The 20048-nt window shown below is 40.2% G+C and overlaps 1 protein-coding gene across 1 annotated transcript; it reads left to right on the top strand.

The window, feature by feature from the left end:
• Positions 1 to 16747: 16747 nt before the first annotated feature.
• On the top strand, positions 16748 to 17637 carry NUPR2 (nuclear protein 2, transcriptional regulator). Its single transcript, XM_030300957.1, has 2 exons — positions 16748 to 17076; positions 17407 to 17637. Exon 1 carries the CDS (start codon positions 16759 to 16761, stop codon positions 17068 to 17070), a length of 312 nt encoding a protein of 103 aa, XP_030156817.1. The 5' UTR covers positions 16748 to 16758; the 3' UTR covers positions 17071 to 17076; positions 17407 to 17637.
• Positions 17638 to 20048: the final 2411 nt, after the last annotated feature.

Here is a 20048-nt window from a genome sequence, read left to right as displayed (position 1 = left end):
AAAATAAATAAACATTAAAATTAAAAAAAAAAAAAAGAAATGGAAAAATGTTAACAAATCTGGCTATGACTTTGGATATATCACCTGTTGTCATAACTGGCTTCTGCTTTTCATCCACACAAACCAGGACTTAGATGAATAGGATTGATGTCATCTTGAGCACTTCAATAATTTTGACTTCAATTTATTTGGAGCAGAGGCATTGTTTTTAAGAAAAAAAAAACATGTCATGTAGGTTATCTAAAAATAAAATGCATTTAGGTGTGCCTGGGTGGCTCAGTCAGTTAAGGGTCCAACTTTGGCTCAGGTCATGATCCCCAGTCTGTGAGTTTTAGCTCCACATCAGACTCTGTGCTGACAGCTCAGATCCTGGAGACTGCTTCAGACTCTGTGTCTCACTCTCTCACAGCCCGTCCTCCATTCTCTCTCTCTCCTCTCAAAAATAAACATTTAAAAATTTTTTAAATAAAATAAAATGCATAAAAACTCAAATGTAAAATAAGTACCTTGGGGTGCCTGGCTAGCTCAGCTGTTGGAGCATGTGACTCTTGATGTTGGAGTCCTGAGCTCAAGCCCCACATTGGGTGTAGAGATCACTTTAAGTGTTTTTTAATTTTATTTATTTATTTTGAAAGACAGAGAGAGTGTGAGCAGGGGAGGGGCAGAGAGAGAGAGAGAGAAAGAAAGAGAATCCCAAGTAAGCTCTGAACTGCCAGCAAGGAGCCCAACCCAGGGCTCAAACTCATGAGAATCAGATGCTTAACTGACTGAGCCACCCAGGTACCCTGGGATTACTTTATTTTTTTTTAATGTTTATTTATTTTTGAGAGACAGAGAGACAGAGCTTTTTTTCATCTGGGAATGTCTTATTTATGCCCTCAGTTTTGCTGGATATAGAGTTCTCAGTTGACAGCTTTTTCTTGTAGCACTTTAAATATATAAATCCACTCCCTTTGGACCTCCAAAGTTCTTGCTAAGAAATTGGCTGCAAATTTTATTGAGCATCTCTTGCACATGATGAATAATTTTTCTCTTGCTGCTTTCAAGATTCCTTGTCTTTTCTTTTGACAGTTTGATTGTAATGTGTTTTGCTGTAGTCTCTTGGGTTTAATCCTATTTGGAATCCTTGAGTTTCTTGGACTTGTAGATCCATGTATTTCCTCAAATTTGTGAAGTTCTTGGTCATTATTTCTTCAAATAATCTCTGCCTCTTTCTTCCTCATTTCTCCTTCTGGAATATCCATAAAGCATATATTGATCTGTTTGATGATGCCCCATATGTTTCTTCATCTCTGTTCACTTTTCTTCATTTTTCTCCTCAGATTGGATAATTTCATGTCCTATCATCAAGTTCACTGATTCTTTCTCTGCCTGATCATATCTGCTATTGAGCCCCCTCTAATTTATTTTTAAATTGTTATTGTAATTTTTTTAGCTCAGGATATTTTTTGGTTCCTTTTTATAATTTCTACCTCTTTGTTGATATTCTCATTTTGTTCACATAAAATATTTATGATTTCCTTTAGTTCTTTGTGTTTCTATTTAGCTCTTTCAGTGTACTTTTTAAATGTTTATTTATTTTGAAAGAAAGAGAGTGGTTAAGGGGCAGAGATAGAGGGAGAGAGAATCTGAAGGAGGCTCCACACTAAATATTTATACATAATATATTTATTATTTAAATATAAATTATTAAATATTAAATATTATTATTTATTTTTGTATAAATGACAGCACAGAGCCCGATGCAGGGCTTGATCTCATGAACTGTGAGATCATGACCTGAGCTGAGATCAAGAGTCAGATGCTTAACCAACTGAGCCACCCAGGCGTCCCTTTCAGTGTACTTAAAGATAACTTTTAAAAAGTCTTTGTCTAGTAAGTCTGATGCCTGTGCCTTTTCAGTGGTGGTTTCTGCCAATTTATTTTCTTTTTTTTTAAGTGGGTCATGTTTTCCTATTTCTTTGTATGTCTAGTAATTTTGTTGATGTTGAAAATTGGGCATTTGATGGGGCGCCTGGGTGGCTCAGTCGGTTAAGCGTCCGACTTCAGCTCAGGTCATGATCTCATGGTCCGTGGGTTCGAGCCCCGCGTCGGGCTCTGTGCTGACAGCTCAGAGCCTGGAGCCTGCTTCGGATTCTGTGTCTCCCTCTCTTTGACCCTCCCCTGTTCATGCTCTGTCTCTCTCTGTCTCAAAAATAAATAAAAACGTTAAAAAAATTTTTTTTGATAAAAAAAAAAGAAAATTGGGCATTTGAAAGAATCCATCTATCCTAGTCTTTGCAGACTGGTTTTGTACTAGAGCATTATTTCAGTAGTTATCTGGCTCTTTTCTAGGCCTTCAGATCAGCTGGAGATGAAAGCTCAAGATCTTCTCATGTCTCTTCTGAGTATGTGTCTTCCCTTGGCTTGTGTGGCTTTACTAATTTCCTCATATACATAGCTACTTTTGAATGTCTTAATTTTCCAGTCTCATCCAGCTACTCTTTGGGGCTCTAGATGGTCTGTTGGATATCTCCACCTGTAATCTCTTCCCTCAGGCACCTGTGGGTATATAGTTCCTCTGCAGCTTTCCTGAGCAGTGCCTACCACTTTTCCACCTGAGCTTTGGAGTAGACAAAACAGATATCACTCTTTAGGCCCCCAGACAGGTTATAATGTTACAATTAAATTCTATTCTGCTCTTCTCTCTCTGGTTTGAATCAGGGAATTGAGGGCTGAGCTGTTGCCTCCTTCAGACCAAGATTGTTGCTGTGCGTGAAACGTGTGGGGCACAGCAAGTAAAAACAGTACATGGCACAAAAACAGACACTCCGATCAATGGAACAGAATAGAGAACCAGAAATGGACCCACAAATGTATGGCCAACTAATCTTTGACAAAGCAGGAAAGAATATCCAATGGAATAAAGACAGTCTCTTCAGCAAGTGGTGCTGGGAAAACTGGACAGTGACAGGCAGAAAAATGAACCTGGCCACTTTCTTACACCATACACAAAAATAAACTCAAAATGGGTGAAAGACCTAAATGTAAGACAGGAAGCCATCAAAATATTCGAGGAGAAAGCAGGCAAAAACCTCTTTGATCTTGGCTGCAGCAACTTCTTACTCAACACAGCTCCAGAGGCAAGGGAAACAAAAGCAAAACTGAACTACTGGGACCTCATCAAAATAAAAAGCTTCTCCACAGCGAAGGAAACAATGAGCAAAACTAAAAGGCAACTGACAGAATGGGAGAAGATATTTGCAAACGACATATCAGATAAAGGGTTAGTATCCAAAATCTACAAAGAACTTATCAAACTCAACACCCAAAAAACAAGTAACCCAGTGAAGGAATAGGCAAAAGACATAAATGGCCACTTCTCCAAAGAAGACATCCAGATGGCCAACCAACACATGAAAAAATGCTCCACATCACTCATCATCAGGGAACTATAAATCAAAACCACAATGAGATACCACCTCACACCTGTCAGAATAGCTAAAATTAACAACTCAGGCAACAACAGATGTTGGCGAGGATGTGGAGAAAGAGGATCTCTTTTGCACTGCTGGTGGCAATGCAAACTGGTGCAGCCACTCTGGAAACTGGTATGGAGGTTCCTCAATAAATTAAAAATAGAACTACCCTACAAACCAGCAATGGCACTATTAGGTATTTATCCAAGGGATACAAGGATGCTGTTTCAAAGAGGCACATGCACCCCAATGTTCATAGCAACACTATCAACTATAGCCAAAGTATGAAAAGAGTCCAAATGTCCATCAATAGATGAATGGATAAAGAAGATGTGGTATATATACATACATAAATACATATATATATATATATATATATATATATATATATACACACACACAATGGAGTATTACTTGGCAATCAAAAAGAATGAAATCTTGCCACTTGCAGCTATGTGGATGGAACTAGAGGGTATTATGCTAAGTGAAATTAGTCAGAGAAAGACAAATACCATGACTTCACTCACATGAGGACTTTAAGACACAGAACAGATGAACACAAGGGAAGGGAAGCAAAAATAATATAAAAACAGGGAGGGGGACAAAACAGAAGAGACTCATAAATACGGAGAACAAACAGAGGGTTGCTGGAAGGGTTGTGGGAGGGGGGATGGGCTAAATGGGTAAGGGCATTAAGGAATCTACTCCTGAAATCATTGTTGCACTATATGCTACCTAACTTGGATGTAAATTTAAAAAATAAAATAAAATATAAAAGTAAACAGTACAGGGGCGCCTGGGTGGCTCAGTCGGTTGAAGCGTCCAACTTTGGCTCAGGTCATGATCTCGCAGTCTGTGGGTTCGAGCCCCGTGTCAGGCTCTGTGCCGACGGCTTGGAGCCTGGAGCCTGTTTCAGATTCCGTGTCTCCCTCTCTCTCTGACCCTCCCCCGTTCATGCTCTGTCTCTCTCTCTCTCTCTCAAAAAAATAAATAAACATTAAAAAAAATTTAAAAAAAACAAAAAAAGTAAACAGTACAAAATTTCCTACTGTTTTGAATATGGCTTTTTCTTGATTGGGTATTTAATTGGTTACCGTAGATATTTGACTATTTACCAGAAATCCTATAGTATTATTTTAGCCACTTTCTGGATTTTTTGTATTTTTTAAAAATATCTTGTGTGGGGACAAGATTTTGGAGCCTCCTAGTTCACTATTTTGCTCAAGTGACTTCTGCTGACTTCATTTTGCTCTTTCCTCCAATACCACTTCATCAGAAAGAACTTCTGTGTCTAAAATGTCTCATTCAGGAGGTTTGGGGAGAGATGCGCACCTGGCAAGGCCACGGAAGCTCTGCACACTTCCCGACACCTGGCCCTCTGCATCTCCTCATCTGTCTGTTCCTGAGTTATATTTTGTTACAATCAACCAGTGATGTAGACCTAGTCTAGGATCCCATGTTACATGCTTGTCATGGCTGCTTATTTTCCTCCTGTGTGGGGAAGGTCCTACATCTTTCCTGATCTTCTGTGTCCTGAATACTTGTGAAGAATAATGATTTCCCAATTCTGGACAGTTCACATAAATGGAATCATTCTCTCTGTGGCCTTCTGTACCACTTTAACTCAGTGTATGTTTTCAACGTAGTGTGTATCAAAACTTGTTTCATCTTGCATTCAAACAATATTCTGTCATATGGATAGAACACACCGTTTATCCATTCATCCATTGATGGACATGTGGACTGCCCTGCCTCTTTGCTACTGTCAATGCTTCTCTTAACAAGAAGATCAAAACATATGTAGGAATTAGGTTCCTTTATTTGATTTTTAAACATTTATTTTTATTTCATTCCATTACTATTTTTTCTTCCTCCCAAATGACAAGACAGAGGAATTCATCTCAAAATAAAGACCAGGAAGAAATGAAAGTGAGGGATTTAGTCAATGCAGACATAAGTAAGATGTCTGAATTAGAGTTTAAAACAATGATTATAAGGATACTAGCTGGTCTTGAAAAAAAGCATAGAAGATGCCAGAGCATCCATTTTACACAGATAAAAGAACGAAAATCTAGTCAGGCTGAAATTAAAAATACTATAACCAAGATGCAAACCCAAATGAAGGCCATGAAAACTAGGATGGACGAGGCAGCGAATTAGTGATAGAGAAGATAAAATTATGGAAAACAATGAAGCTGAAAAGAAGAGAGAAACAGAGGTGAGGGATCATGAAGGCAGACTTAGGTAACTCAGCAATTTATTAAAATGTAGTAACATTCATATCATAGAAGTCCAAGAAGATGAAGTGAGAGAAAAAGGGGCAGAAGGTTTATGAGCAGATTATAGCTGAAGATGTCCCTAATCTGGGGAAAATCCAAGAAGCACAGAGAATTCCCATTAAATTCAACAAAAGCCAGCCATCACCAAGACATATCAAAGTCAAATTTACAAAATACACAGACAAGGAAAGAATCCTGGAAGCAACAAGGGAAAAAAAGTCATTAACCTACAAGGGAAGGCAGATCATGTTCTCAGCAGATCTGTCCAAAGAAACTGGCAGGTCAGTTGGACACCAGAGTGTCCAAATATATTCAGAGTGTCCAAATATTCAGTGTGTTGAATGGAAAAAAATACGTAGCCACGAATACTCTACCCAGCAAGACTTCTTTCAAAATAGAAGGAGAGATAAGGAGTTTCCCAGACAAACAAAAACTAAGGGAGTTTGTGACCACTAGCCCAGCCCTACAAGAAATCTTAAGGGAGACACTTTGAGTGGTGAGAAAAAAAAAAAAAAAAAAAAAGACCCAAAGCAACAACGACTAGAAAGGACCAGAAAGCATCATTAGAAACACCAAATCTACAGGTAACACAATGGCACTGTATTCATATCTTTCAATAATTACTCTGAATGTAAATGGACTAAATGCTCCAGTCAAAAGACACAGGGTATCAGAATGGATTAAAAAAAACCAACACAAGATTGATCTATATACTGCCTACCAGACACTCATTTTATTTTATTTTATTTTATTTTTTAAATTTTTTTTCAACGTTTATTTATTTATTTTGGGACAGAGAGAGACAGAGCATGAACGGGGTATGGGCAGAGAGAGAGAGGGAGACACAGAATCAGAAACAGGCTCCAGGCTCCGAGCCATCAGCCCAGAGCCCGACGCGGGGCTCGAACTCACGGACCGCGAGATCGTGACCTGGCTGAAGTCGGACGCCCAACCGACTGCGCCACCCAGGCGCCCCTCATTTTATTTTTTCAAAAATATTTATTTATATTTGAGAGAGCATGAGCCCGGGAAGGGCAGAAAGAAAGAGGGAGACAGAGAATCCGAAGCAGGCTCCAGGTTCCGAGTGGTCAGTGCAGAGCCTGACATGGGGCTCGAACCCGTAAACTGTGAGATCATGACCTGAGCTGAAGTTGAATGCTTAACCAACTGAGCCACCCAAGCACCCCAGGAGACTCATTTTAGACCTAAAGGCACCTGCAGATTGAAAGTGAGGGGATGGAGAAACATCTATCATGATAATGGATGTCAAAAGAAAGCCAGAGTAGCCATATTTATATCAGACAAACTAGATTTTAAAACAAAGTCTGTAACAAGAGATGAAGAAGGGCATTACATCATAATTAAGGGGTTTATCCTTCAAGAAAATCTAACAATTATAAATATTTATGCCCCCAACTTGGAAAACGCAAATATATAAATCAATTAATCATATAAAGAAATTCATTGAGAACAATACAATAATAGTAGGGGACTTTAATACCCACTTATAGCGATAGACAGATCACCTAAGCTGAAAATCAACAAGGACACAATGACTCTGAAGGATACACTAGACCGGATGGACTTAACAGATATATTCAGAACATTTCATCCTAAAGTAGCAGAATAAACATTCTCTTTGAGTGCATGTGGAACATTCCCCAGAATAGATCACATACTGAGTCACAAATCAGCCCTCAACAAGTACAAAACTATCAAGATCATACCATGCATAGTTTCAGGCCATAACGCTATGAACTTGAAGTTGCCACAAGAAAAAAAAAATTGGAAAGCCCTCAAATACATGGAGGTTAAAGAACACCCTAGTAAAAAATGAATGGGTTAACCAGGAAATTAAAGAATAAAAAAAGTGTGGAAGCAAGTGAAAATGAAAACACAACAGTCCAAACCCTTTGGGATGCAACAAAGGCAGTCCTAAGAGGAAAGTATACTGCAATTCAGCCCTACCTCAAGAAGCAAGAAAGGTCCCAAGTACACAACCTAAACTTACACCTAAAGGAGCTAGAAAAGGAAGGGCAAATAAAGCCTATAGGCAGCAGAAAAAGGGAAATAATAATGATTAGAACAGAAATAAATGATATAGAAACAAACAAATGAACAAACAAAAACAGTCGACCAGATCAATGAAACTAAGAGCTAGTTCTTCGGAAGAATTAACAAAACTGATAAACCCCTAGCCAAACTTATCAAAAAGAACAGAGAAAGGACCCAAATAGATAAAATCATGAATGAAAGAGGAGCGATCACAACCAACACCACAGAACTACAAACAATTATTAGAGAATACTATGAAAAATTATATGCCAGCAAACTGGACAATCTAGAAAAAATGGACAAATTCCTAGAAACTCACAAATGACCAAAATGGACACAGGAAGAAATAAAAAAACTGAACACACTCATCCATAAATAGCAAAAAAACTGAATCAGTAATCAAAAATCTCCCAACAAACAACAGTCCTGGCCCAGATGACTTCCCAGGGGAATTCTACCAGACATTTAACAAAGAATTAATACCTATTTTTCTCAAACAGTTCGAAAAAAATAGAAATAGAAGGCAAACTTCCAAACTCATTCTATGGAACCAGCATTACCTTGATTTCAAAACCAGTAAAAGACACCACTAAAAAGGAGAGTTACAGGGGCGCCTGGGTGGCTCAGTCGGTTAAGCGTCCGACTTCGGCTCAGGTCACGATCTCACGGTCTGGGAGTTCGAGCCCCGCATCGGGCTCTGTGCTGACTGCTCAGAGCCTGGAGCCTGCTTCAGATTCTGTGTCTCCCTCTCTCTCTGACCCTCCCCCGTTCATGCTCTGTCTCTCTGTCTCAAAAATAAATAAACGTTAAAAAAAAATTAAAAAAAAAAAGGAGAGTTACAGGCTAATATCCCTAATGAACATGGATGCAAAAATTCTCAACAAGACATTAGAAAATTGAATTCAACAGTACTTTAAAAGAATTAATCATTGGGGTGCCTGGGTGGCTCAGTTGGTTAAGCATCTGACTCTTGATATCAGCTCAGGTCACAATCCCACTGTTCGGGAGTTCAAGTCCCGCATTGGGCTCTGCACTGATAGTGGGGAGCCAGATTAGGATACTCTCTCTCCATCTCTTTCTGCCCCCTCCTTCTCACTCACACATACACACTCTCTCTCTCCCTCAAAATAAATAAACTTAAAAAAAATTATTCACCATGACCAAGTGGGATTTATTCCTGGGCTGCAGGGCTGGTTCCATATTCATAAATCAATCAACTTTAAATTTTTTTTTTCAACGTTTTTTTATTTATTTTTGGGACAGAGAGAGACAGAGCATGAACGGGGGAGGGGCAGAGAGAGAGGGAGACACAGAATCGGAAACAGGCTCCAGGCTCTGAGCCATCAGCCCAGAGCCCGACGCGGGGCTCGAACTCACGGACCGCGAGATCGTGACCTGGCTGAAGCCGGACGCTCAACCGACTGCGCCACCCAGGCGCCCCCATAAATCAATCAACTTTATACACCACATTAAAAAGGATAAGAACCATATGATCCTGTCAACAAATGCAGAAAAAGCATTTGACAAAATACAGCATCCATTCTTTTTTTTTTTTTTCATTTTTATTTATTTATTTTGAGAGAGAGACATGAACAAGGAAGGGGCAGAGAGAGGGATGGAGAGAATCCCAAGCAGTCTCCACATTGTCAGCACAAATGCGGGGCTCAAATTCATAAACCGTGAGATCATGATTCGAACCAAAACCAAGAGTTGGATGCTTAATTGACTGAGCCACCCAGGTGCCCCCAGCATCCATTCTTGAGGAAAAACACTCAACAGAGTAGGGATATATGGAACATACCTCACGTCACAAAGGCCATATATGAAAGACCCACAGCTAATATCATCCTCAATGGGGAAAAACAGAGAGCCTTTTCCCTATGGTCAGGAACAAGACAAGGATATCTACTCTCACCATTACTATTTAACATAGTACTGGAAGTCTCAGCCTCAGCAATAAGACAACAACAACAACAAAAAGGCATCCAAACTGGCAAGAAATAAGTCAAACTTTCACTATTTGCAGATGACATATTATATGTAGAAAACCCAAGAGTCCACCAAAAATTTGCTAGAATGAATACATGAATTCAACGAAGTTGCAGGATATAAAATCAAGGTGCAGAAATCTGTTGTATTTCTATATACAAATAACAAAGCAGTAGAAAAAGAAATCAAGCAATCGATCTCATTGCAATTGCATCAAAAACTGTAAGATACCTAGGAATAAACCTAACTAGGTTTAAAGGTAAAAGATCTATACTCTGGAAACTACAGAAATGTTATGAAAGAAATTGAAGATGACACAAAGAAAGGGAAAGACATTCCATGCTCATGGATTGGAAGAACAAACATTGTTAAAATGTCTATACTACCAAAGCAATCTACACATTTAATACAATCCATATCAAAATACCACCAGCATTTTTTTTTGCAGACCTACAACAACAAATCCTAAAATTTTTATGAAAACACAAAAAACCCTGAATAGACAAAACAATCTTGGAAAAGAAAATCAAAACTGGAGACATCATAATTCCAGATTTCAAGCTATAGTACAAAGCTGTAGTCATTAAGACAGTATGCTATTGGCACAAAAACAGACACATAGATCAATGGAACAGAATAGAAAACCCAGAAATGGACCCACTATATGGTCAACTAATCTTCAACAAAGCAGAAAAGAATATCCAATTGAAAAAAGATAGTCTCTTCAACAAATGATGTTGGGAAAACTGGACAACCACATGCAGAAAAATGAAACTAGACCACTTTCTTACACCATACACAAAAATAAATTCAAAATGGATGCAAGACCTAAATGTGAGACAGAAAACCATCAAAGTCATAGAGGAGAACACGGGCAGCAACCTCTTTGATCCCAGCCAGAGCAACTTCTTACTAGGCACATTGCCAAAAGCAAGGGAAACAAAAGAAAACATGAACCAATGGGACTTCTTCAAGATAAAAAGCTTCTGCACAGCAAAGGAAACAATCAATAAAACTAAAAGGCAGCCTACAGAATGGGAGAAGATATTTTCAAACGACATACCTGAGAAAGGTTAGTATCCAAAATCTATAAAGAACTTATCAAACTCAACACCCAAAAAACAAATAACCCAGTTAAGAAATGGGCAGAAGACATGAATAGACACTTTTGTAAAGAAGATTTCCAGATGGCCAACAGACACATGAAACGATGCTCAACATCACTCATCATCAGGGAAATACAAATCAAAATCACAATGAGATACCACCTCACATCTGTCAGAATAGCTAAAATTAAAAACCCAAGAAACAACAGGTGTTGGCAAGGATGCAGAAAAAGGGGAACCCTTTTGCATTGCTGATCGAAATGCAAACTGGTGCAGTCATTCTGGAGAACAGTATGGAGGTTCCTCAAAAAATTAAAAATAGGACTACCTTACAATCTAGTAACTACACTATTAGGTATTTACCCAAAGGATATAAAAATACAGATTCAAAGAGGTACATGCACCCCAAAGTTCATAACGGCATTATCAATAATAGCCAAATTATGGAGAGAGCCCAAGTGTCCATTAACTGATGGATGGACAAAGATATGATACACACACACACACTGGAATATTACTCGGCCATCAGAAAAATGAAATCTTGCCATTTGCAATGACGTGGATGGAGCTAGAATGTATTACGCTAAGTGATATAAGTCAACCAGAGAAAGACAAATACCATATGATTTCACTTATATGTGTAATTTAAGACACAAAATGGATGAATATAAGGGAAGGTGGGGGAGAGAAGAGAGGGAAACAAACCACAAGAGACTCTTGACAGACAGTGCACATGAGTGAGGGGCAGAGAGAGAGGGAGACAGAGAACCCCAAGCAGGCTCTGCACTGTCAGCATGGAGCCCGACATGGGACTTGAACTCATGAAACTGCAAGATTATGATGTAAGCCAAAACCAAGAGTTAAATGCTTAACTGATTGAACCACCCAGGCCCCCCATATCAATAAGAGACTCTTACTGATAGAGAACAAACTACAGGTTGATGGAGGAAGGGTGAGCAGTGGGCTAACTGGGTAATGGGCATTAAAGAGGGCACTTGTTGGGATGAGCACTGGGTGTTGTATAAGAGATGAATCACTGAATTCTACTCCTGAAACCAATATTGCGCTGTATGTTAACTAAAATTTAAATTAAAAAAAGGAAAAAAACCCAATAAAATGTCACATTCATGACATTTTCATGCTTCATATTTCTTAATTGCACTTATCACTGAGAGATCATATATTACATATTTTTTATTTATCTGCCTTTTCTGGGAATATAAACTGCAGAGGAGCAAGGAACTTTATCCTGAAAGTCTGAAATGATACCTGGCACGTGGTACATGTAAATATATTTTGAATGAATAAATAAGGCTTAAATTATTATTCAAATTTTGCTCACTTTCATTAATAGTTTTTAATGGTCTTGGTTGTTTACACATCCATATTTATTTATTTACTTAACAGGCATTTATTTTATTTTATTTTTAAATGTTTTATTTATTTTTGGGAGAGAGAGAGAGAGAGTGTGTGAGCAGGGGAGGGGCAGAAAGAGAGGGGGACAGAAGATCCTAAGCAGGCTCTTCGTGGCAGCTGAGAGCCAATGCAGGACTTGAACCCACGAGCCGTGAGATCATGACCTGATCTGAAGTCAGACACTTAACCAACTGAGCACCTAGGTGCCCCTATCAGGCATTTATTTTATACTGACTGTGAGCTGGAGATGGGGGTGGGGAAAATGTGTTTCTAATCTTACAGAGGAGTTAGACAAATGCACAAGTAATACAAAGGCATGAATAAGTGGGAAAGGGCAAGAAATGTTAAATATAAGGCACAGCCAGGTCTGAGTTTGTGATGAGTTTCACTTAAGTCTTATCAGAAGGATCTCAGAGACCTGGAGCAAGCTCTGCTATGGCCCAAATGCAGAAACAGAGAGTCATTCCACCATAGGCCTTGAGGAAGTGACTTAGGACTTGGCTGAATCTCCATTTCTCCTTCTATCTTATGAGGTACTTTCAATAATTCATTAGAAAGTAACGAGATAGAGTTTTATAAACTCTATAAACTCTTGTTATGCTAACAAGAGGGATTTAAGTCTGCTCCTGAAACATGGTTGTTAGTTGTTTATCCCCTGGGTCTGAAGTCAAACCACTCAACAAGATACAAAGTTCACTTTAAAATCTTACTGCAATGATATCATCAGAATTAATTCAGAGTCCTGCGACAAGACAGCAAGACAGATGGTGGCACCAGCTTTTAAATATCATCTCAGAAGCTAGGAAGGCAGGGATGTTTAGCAACCTGTGAACTGACAAACAAGGAATTCATATAAAGAGGCACAGTAAAATGAAAGAAACAATTACTTAGGGGTCTGAAGATCTCACCCTTAGTCTGGTTCTGCTTTTTACTAGTTATATAACCTTGGGGAAGTTGTTAAACTGTTTCCTCATCTGGAAAATTGGGACAGTAATAGCTCACACTGTTCTTATAAAGATCAAAAACATAATACATGGTTTTAAGATTATTGTCTCTAGAGTGAAATATACCACAAAAGACTCTTAACTATAGAGGGTTGATGGAGGGAGATAGGTGGGGGGTGGGCTAAATGGGTGATGGGTGTTAAGGAGGGCACTTGCTGAGATGAGCATTTGGTGTTGCATGTAAGTGATCAATCACTGAATTCTACTCATGAAACTTAAAAAAAAAAAAAAATCTCTAAATCCATTCTCTACACTAAAAAGATCAAGGACTCCTTGGAGAAATGGTTGATTCCAGGTCTGGGGCATAGAGTGTACATGATGAGCCTGGATGGACATCTTGGTTTACCAGAAAACAAGGGCATTCTCCATGACTACTAGGTTAATGCCAAAAGAACACAGGAATCACAGGAAGGAGCTCCCACTGGCCAAAGATGGAACAATTTGAGCAATAAAAAATAATAAAAATGAAGTTGATCAAACACATTGACTGTGTTTTTATAAGATTCATGAGTTTGGGGCACCTGGGAGGCTCAGTTGGTTAAGCGTCCAACCTTGGCTCAGGTCATGATCTCACCATGGCTTGCGGGTTTGAGCCCCACATTGGGCTCTGTGCTGACAGCTCAAAGCTTGGAGCCTACTTCAGATTTTGTGTCTCCCTCTCTCTGCCCCTCCCCCACTCACTGTGTGTGTGTGTGTGTGTGTGTGTGTGTGTGTCTCAAAAGTAAATAAACATTTAAAAAAAAGATTCATGAGTTTATTCTCAAGAGAAAAAAAACATAGAGTCCATTAGCATCCTGAAAATCCATCTTTAAAAGGGAATTATGCGTACCTGTCTGGCTCAGTTGGAAGAGCATATGACTCTTAATCTTGGGGTCATGGGTTTGAGCCCCACAATGAGTGTAGAGATTAATTAAATAAATAAATAAACTTTTAAAAAAATAAAAGAGAATTAAACATTTGTTTTGCCTTTCTTGTCAAAATATATTTCAGGGTAACCAAATAACCTAAGTCCATGAGAGAAAGACATCTAGCAAATAAATGTGGAAGAAATGATTGAATTATAAAATTATCATCTCATAGCCCCTAGTGAAATAATAGCAAATGAACATAACAGCAAATAAAGTAATGAACTATGGATGAAATCATTGGATAAAAGTTTATGTGGAACTTCACAATTTCAGGGAAAGATTGTTACCATATGAGCCCATTGATCAGTCACAGCATCACTAAAGTTGGGACAATGAACTATTGTGGATCTCCTGTTGTGATACCAACACACATTACTTCCTAGGAACTTTTTCTTGCCCCCCAAATGGAATCTGAATATAAACAAACCTCTACATTCAACCTCAATTTACAGGAAATATGGAAGAGAGAGGAACAAGTTAAATGACACCACAAAGAAGCAGACACATCCACAAAGTGGGACACTTTACAGGATAACTGACCCAAATTCTTCAACAAGTCAATGTCAGGGGAAAATGAAAAGGACAGGAAGACTGCCCTAGAATACGAGACTTCCAAGCAAACTTCATGTATAGATTTTGTATATGTATTCTGAGGCCTTTTAGACAATCAGAGTAATCTGATTCTGGACTGTGTATTAGATAAAAACAGGACCAGTTGATTTTGTCAGGTGTGAAAATAACACTGAAGTTTATGTAAGAAAGGAGTCTAGTTTTTTAGAGTTGTATACTGAGAAATATAGGAGTAAAATGACATAAGATCTGCAGCAGAGGAAAACAAAGGGATATATAAAGCAAATATGACAAGGTGCACCTGGGTGGCTTGGTCAGTTAAGCATCTGACTCTTGATTTTGGCTCAGGTCATGATCTCAAGATTGGTGAGTTCAAGTCTGCAGCGGGCTCTCACTGACCGAATGGAGCTGGCTTCGGATTCTCTCTCTTCCTCTCTGTCTCTCAAAATAAATAAACTTTTTAAAAAATGTGACAGGTCTTGACAATTGTTCAATCCGTGTGATGGGATATGGGAGTTCACTGTTCTATTCTTTGCACTTTTAAGAATATCTTAGTATTTTCGTAACACAAAATCTAAAGAGTTTTTTTTAAGATCATGTATGGGGGAGTAGTAAAAGGATAAATATTAGTTTCTTTCCCAACAGCAAATGTAAGACACGTGGGTGGAAGAGAAAAATCCCCTCGGTGTTTTATTAAAAACACTCTCCTGGGACTTGTTCATTTAAAGAACCACCAAAATTGCCCTGAGAGCGTGGTATGTAGGCCACGCCCCACCAGGGATACGACTTCAGAGTGCGGAAGAAAAAATTCAAATGGACAACAAACAGCAAGATCAAATATCTGGGAAGCAACCCCCCCCCCCCCGCCAACTTTTTTTTTTAAGTAGGGTATTATTTTGATCTATTAAAAAGAAAATCCCCCAGGGGATAGCTGCAATTTTTGTGGGAAGACAATTATCTGGGCTACTTAAAGGCGTTCTTCGCAACAACTCCCTGAGAGAAGCTTTTAGAGACACACTAATTAGGTAATTAGACCTGGGAGTCGCCCCGGGGTGTAATGACTCCCGCTCCGCGGTGCAGCGGCGCCCCTCCGCTAAGAGGCCGACGTGGCCTTTTCCGGTGCAGTAACCCTGACGGATTCCTCTCTCCTTCGCCCCTCTCCTGGAGAACCCTTCCCCGCCCAGGGGATCCCAGCGCAATGTGCACTGATTGGCCGGACCCTCGGCTCGCGCTAAATACCCTGCACCGCCACTCCCTACTCCCGGCTCTCACCCCAAATTGCCGGCGCGAGGTTACCTCGTGTATTGTAGCCTAACTGCGGCACTTGAGTAACCGCGGATAATCCGAAATCGCGCGCAGTTCCGGGTCTTATAGCAGGCAGAGTGCCTTTTGCTTTAATAATCCCTCGCTTAAAGCAATTAAAATTCACACTCCTTATCAAAAACGGGTACGGTGGAAAAGAAAAACAGCTAATGTATATATGGCCCTTCAAGCCATAAATACTTTCAACATTTTGATGAGTTTCCTTTCAATCTTTTATATAGACAGATCTTTAAAAAATACGCTACTGGGATACCAGAGATATTTCTTCAAAAGTGAATCTTTCACTTTACATTATTACTGAGCACTTTCTGATGTCATCAAACAGCCTAACAAAATGTTTACTGCTGATCAAAGTCCTCGAGAGGAACACACATTTTCTTTAAGTAGTCCCTTGTTGACACTTGTAGTTTTTCATTCTTGACCGACATAAAATGTTCGGTCGGATTTTGCCAAATGCCCCTCTCGCGGCGGCGGCGCACAGGCCCGGATAGACGAAGTGGTCATTGTGGCGGGGGCTGGAAAGCAGAGGGCCACGCGTGACCACTTCCCGGCTCTGTTAGGTCATCAATAAGCTCCGCCCCCGCAGGCACAGCCAATCGAAACGCGGGGCGGGGTCTCCCAGAAGCGCGCGCGTGCGCCGGCCGGCGGCCATGGGGGACGACGAGATGGGCCCGGCGTTTCTCAACGCCCGGGCTCGGGTCCGGCAGCCTCCAGCCGAGGCGTGGCCGCCCGTGAGCTCCGAGGACGAGCTCTACGATTGCCTGGATTATTACTACCTGCGCGACTTCCCGGCCTGCGGGGCCGGGCGCAGCAAGGGCCGGACGCGGCGCGAGCGGGAACTGCGCACCAACTGGCCAGTGCCGGGAGGCCACGAGCGCAAGATCGCGCAGAAGCTCCTCAACGGTCAGCGCAAGCGTCGCCAGCGCCAGCTGCACCCCCGGGCGCGCACGCGTCTCGCCTGAGCACAGGTGCGTGCGGGCTGCACCTGGCCAGGACTCTGGGAAGCCCCGTGAGCGCCCTGGCCACCCGGGTGCCTCTCGCGTCCGCCCTCTGTGACTGCACCCGGGCAGAGTCGCCTCCTTCCGAGGCTGCTTCGCGTTAGCGAGTCGTAGCTGGACCCCCAAAACACCCACCTGATCTCTTGGCTGCAATTAGAATAGTGTAAAACTCTACCTTTTGGAATTTTATAGTTGGGAGAAGAAGGGTCTAGGAAATGCAGAAACATCTTAAAAATGTAAGAATTTACTTCCAGTGCGTATGCATGGGCTAAAGACAATAATTTATTTCTTTTTTGTCAGTTTTCTGCAGGATACCCGAAGGCCCTGATAAAAGTATTTTCTCTGACTCCAGCTGTAACTGTGGTCGTAAGGGGGAGAATCCGTGTTGGTCAACATAACTTCTTTCCGACATCACTTAAGTTTACCGCTCCAGTATCTTTTCCTTACTGATTGTTAATTAAGTAACATCCAAGTGTCCAAGTGGGTATGCCTTTTTAGGGTTTTTAATTAAAAGCAAGAATGGCATTTTAACTCTTCTGGTTTTTTGTTTTTTTTTTTCAGTTGCTACGGTAACTCGTTTCAAATATACAAATACTTGAGTTCATCTTAATGTGTAATAGGGGGAGAACAAAGAGAGGAATGTGTGCAAGATTTCAACCCCCGTGTCATAGATGCAGTGTGCAGGTTTAATATTTGTTTGCCAGAATAGGAATATTTTAAGTTGTAAGAGTGTGTACTGAACAGCTGCTAGATTCTCCGCACTGCTGATCCCACAACAGTCCTTTCAAGTGGACGCTGCTGTGTCCCATTTTGTAGAGGGGATTCTGAGGCAAAGGAGTTCAAATCACTCTTCAGAGGTCATGCAGCTGGTTACAAAGAAGACCAAGTATAGCAGATACTCAAAAGCCTTCATTCATTCCACCATCACAGTTTTCCTCTATTGTACACAATATTCTGTGGTGCAGTACCACCCACAAACTTCAGCTCCAACGATGAGAGTTGAGATGTGGTTTAAAAAGTATGCAGAATACATCAGGGTGGTTGTCTTTCTCTTCAGTCTGCATTCCTTAGGCCTCTGCACCCAATGGTGAGTCCTTGGTTAGGAGAGAAGGATGGTGCGTACTGGAAGGAGCAACCTGAATTTTAATCTTCTGGCTGTTCATCGCTGTGGCATTCAGCACGCTTCTGAGGTAACTACTTTCAAGTTACACCAAGCCTCGAGTTTCTCATTTGTAAAATGGAATGATACTGGATTACCTTACCACACTGGATTATAGATTAAATATATAAAACATCTCACACAATTAAGTATGCAAGAGATACTCAATAAATAGTAACTATTTTTAAGTTTACAAAACAGAATCCTTTCTCCTTCCTCTCTGGTCAGTCTTCAATTCTTTCATTCACTACATTCATTCTTTTAAAATGTCTCCAGATGGTGTGCTGTAATAGGAATTCTGGCTTTGGAGTCAAACACCTGTGTGAACTTGGGCAAATTGCTTAAACTCCAAGTATCTGTTTCCTTATCCACAAGATGGGGATAAAACAGTACTTACTTAAAGAGTTCTTGTGAGGTGTGGGGTGCCTGGGTGGCTCGATGGGTTAAGCGTCTGACTTTTGGTTTTGGCTCAGGTCATGATCTCATGATTCATGGGTTTGGGCCTGTGTTGGTCTCTGCAGTGTCACTGCTTGGGATGCTCTCTCTCTGCCCCTCCCCCATGTTCCCTTTCCTGTCTCTAAATAAATAAACTTTAAGAAATAGTTTTTGTGAGGTGTAAATAAAATAATACATGTAAAGCTCTTAGTGCCTGGTATACAAAGGCACTCACATGATTGTTGTATATGTGCTGCCTGAGTGAGCATGGCACTCACATCATTAGTAGTATTCCCATTGTCACCGTCTTAGCCTTTGATTTTTTTTCCTTACCCCTATTCTGCTGTGTCTCACGCACCATATGCAGATTAATCTTCCAAAGGCCATTTTATTTATTTATTTTCAAAAAAAAATTTTAAATATTTATTTCTGAGACAGAGCATGAGTGGGGGAGGGGCAGAGAGAGAGGGAGACATAGAATCTGAAGGAGGCTCCAGGCTCTGAGCTGTCAGCACAGAGCCCGATGCAGGGCTCGAACTCACAGACTGAGATCATGACCAGAGCTGAAGTCGGATACCCAACCGACTGAGCCACCCAGGCACCCCTCCAAAGACCATTTTAAATATATAAAAACCCTCAATGACTGCTCTAATCCTGTAGGATAAAAAGCCTAGATTCCTTATATTGTCCTGGAAGTCATCTCTTGGATTTTCTTAAATTTTGTACCACAACTTCCAAAAACATACTCTGGATCTTGACACAGATCTTCTGTCCTCCATATTTGATTCTGCTTTATTTCAATCTGTGCTGTCCTACTTACCATGCCCTTTTCCCCTTTGTAATTTTAATCTTTCTAAAACAAATTCCACCTGTACTTAATTTTACGTGCCACTTTCTCCCTGAATCTTTCATCCACAGTGAATAGCCATTCCTTTGAAATCCTTAGAACTTCATAACCACTTAACCTCCTAACCACTTGTTTATATAGTATTTTGTATTTTTAGATCAACAGTTAAAAATTCACTAACTGGTTCATTCTTTTTTTGTCTGGTATGTGCAAGGCACTGTTCATATGTCTTTGTTAGCCAAAGGAAAAACTACATTTAGAGTGTAAGGACCTTAATGTCTTAAACATCTCAGTTCCTACACAATTCTTGCTGTAAAGTACAGCATACCCAGACAGACACAAGCCATGTTAAAGCAACACTCTGTTAGATGTTCTAACTAGATTTTGCTCACCTTAGATACTAGAACCTTTACAGTTTAAATATAGTAACTGTAGAAATTGTGTATTAGTTACCTATTGCTGTGTAATTACTCAAAAACTTAGTGACTTAAAGCAACATAT

Source organism: Lynx canadensis, chromosome E3, assembly GCF_007474595.2.
Source record: "Lynx canadensis isolate LIC74 chromosome E3, mLynCan4.pri.v2, whole genome shotgun sequence".
Classification (NCBI taxonomy): domain Eukaryota; kingdom Metazoa; phylum Chordata; class Mammalia; order Carnivora; family Felidae; genus Lynx; species Lynx canadensis.
The sequence above is the reverse complement of the archived record's forward strand: the minus strand, read 5'-3'. Positions and strand labels throughout refer to the sequence as shown.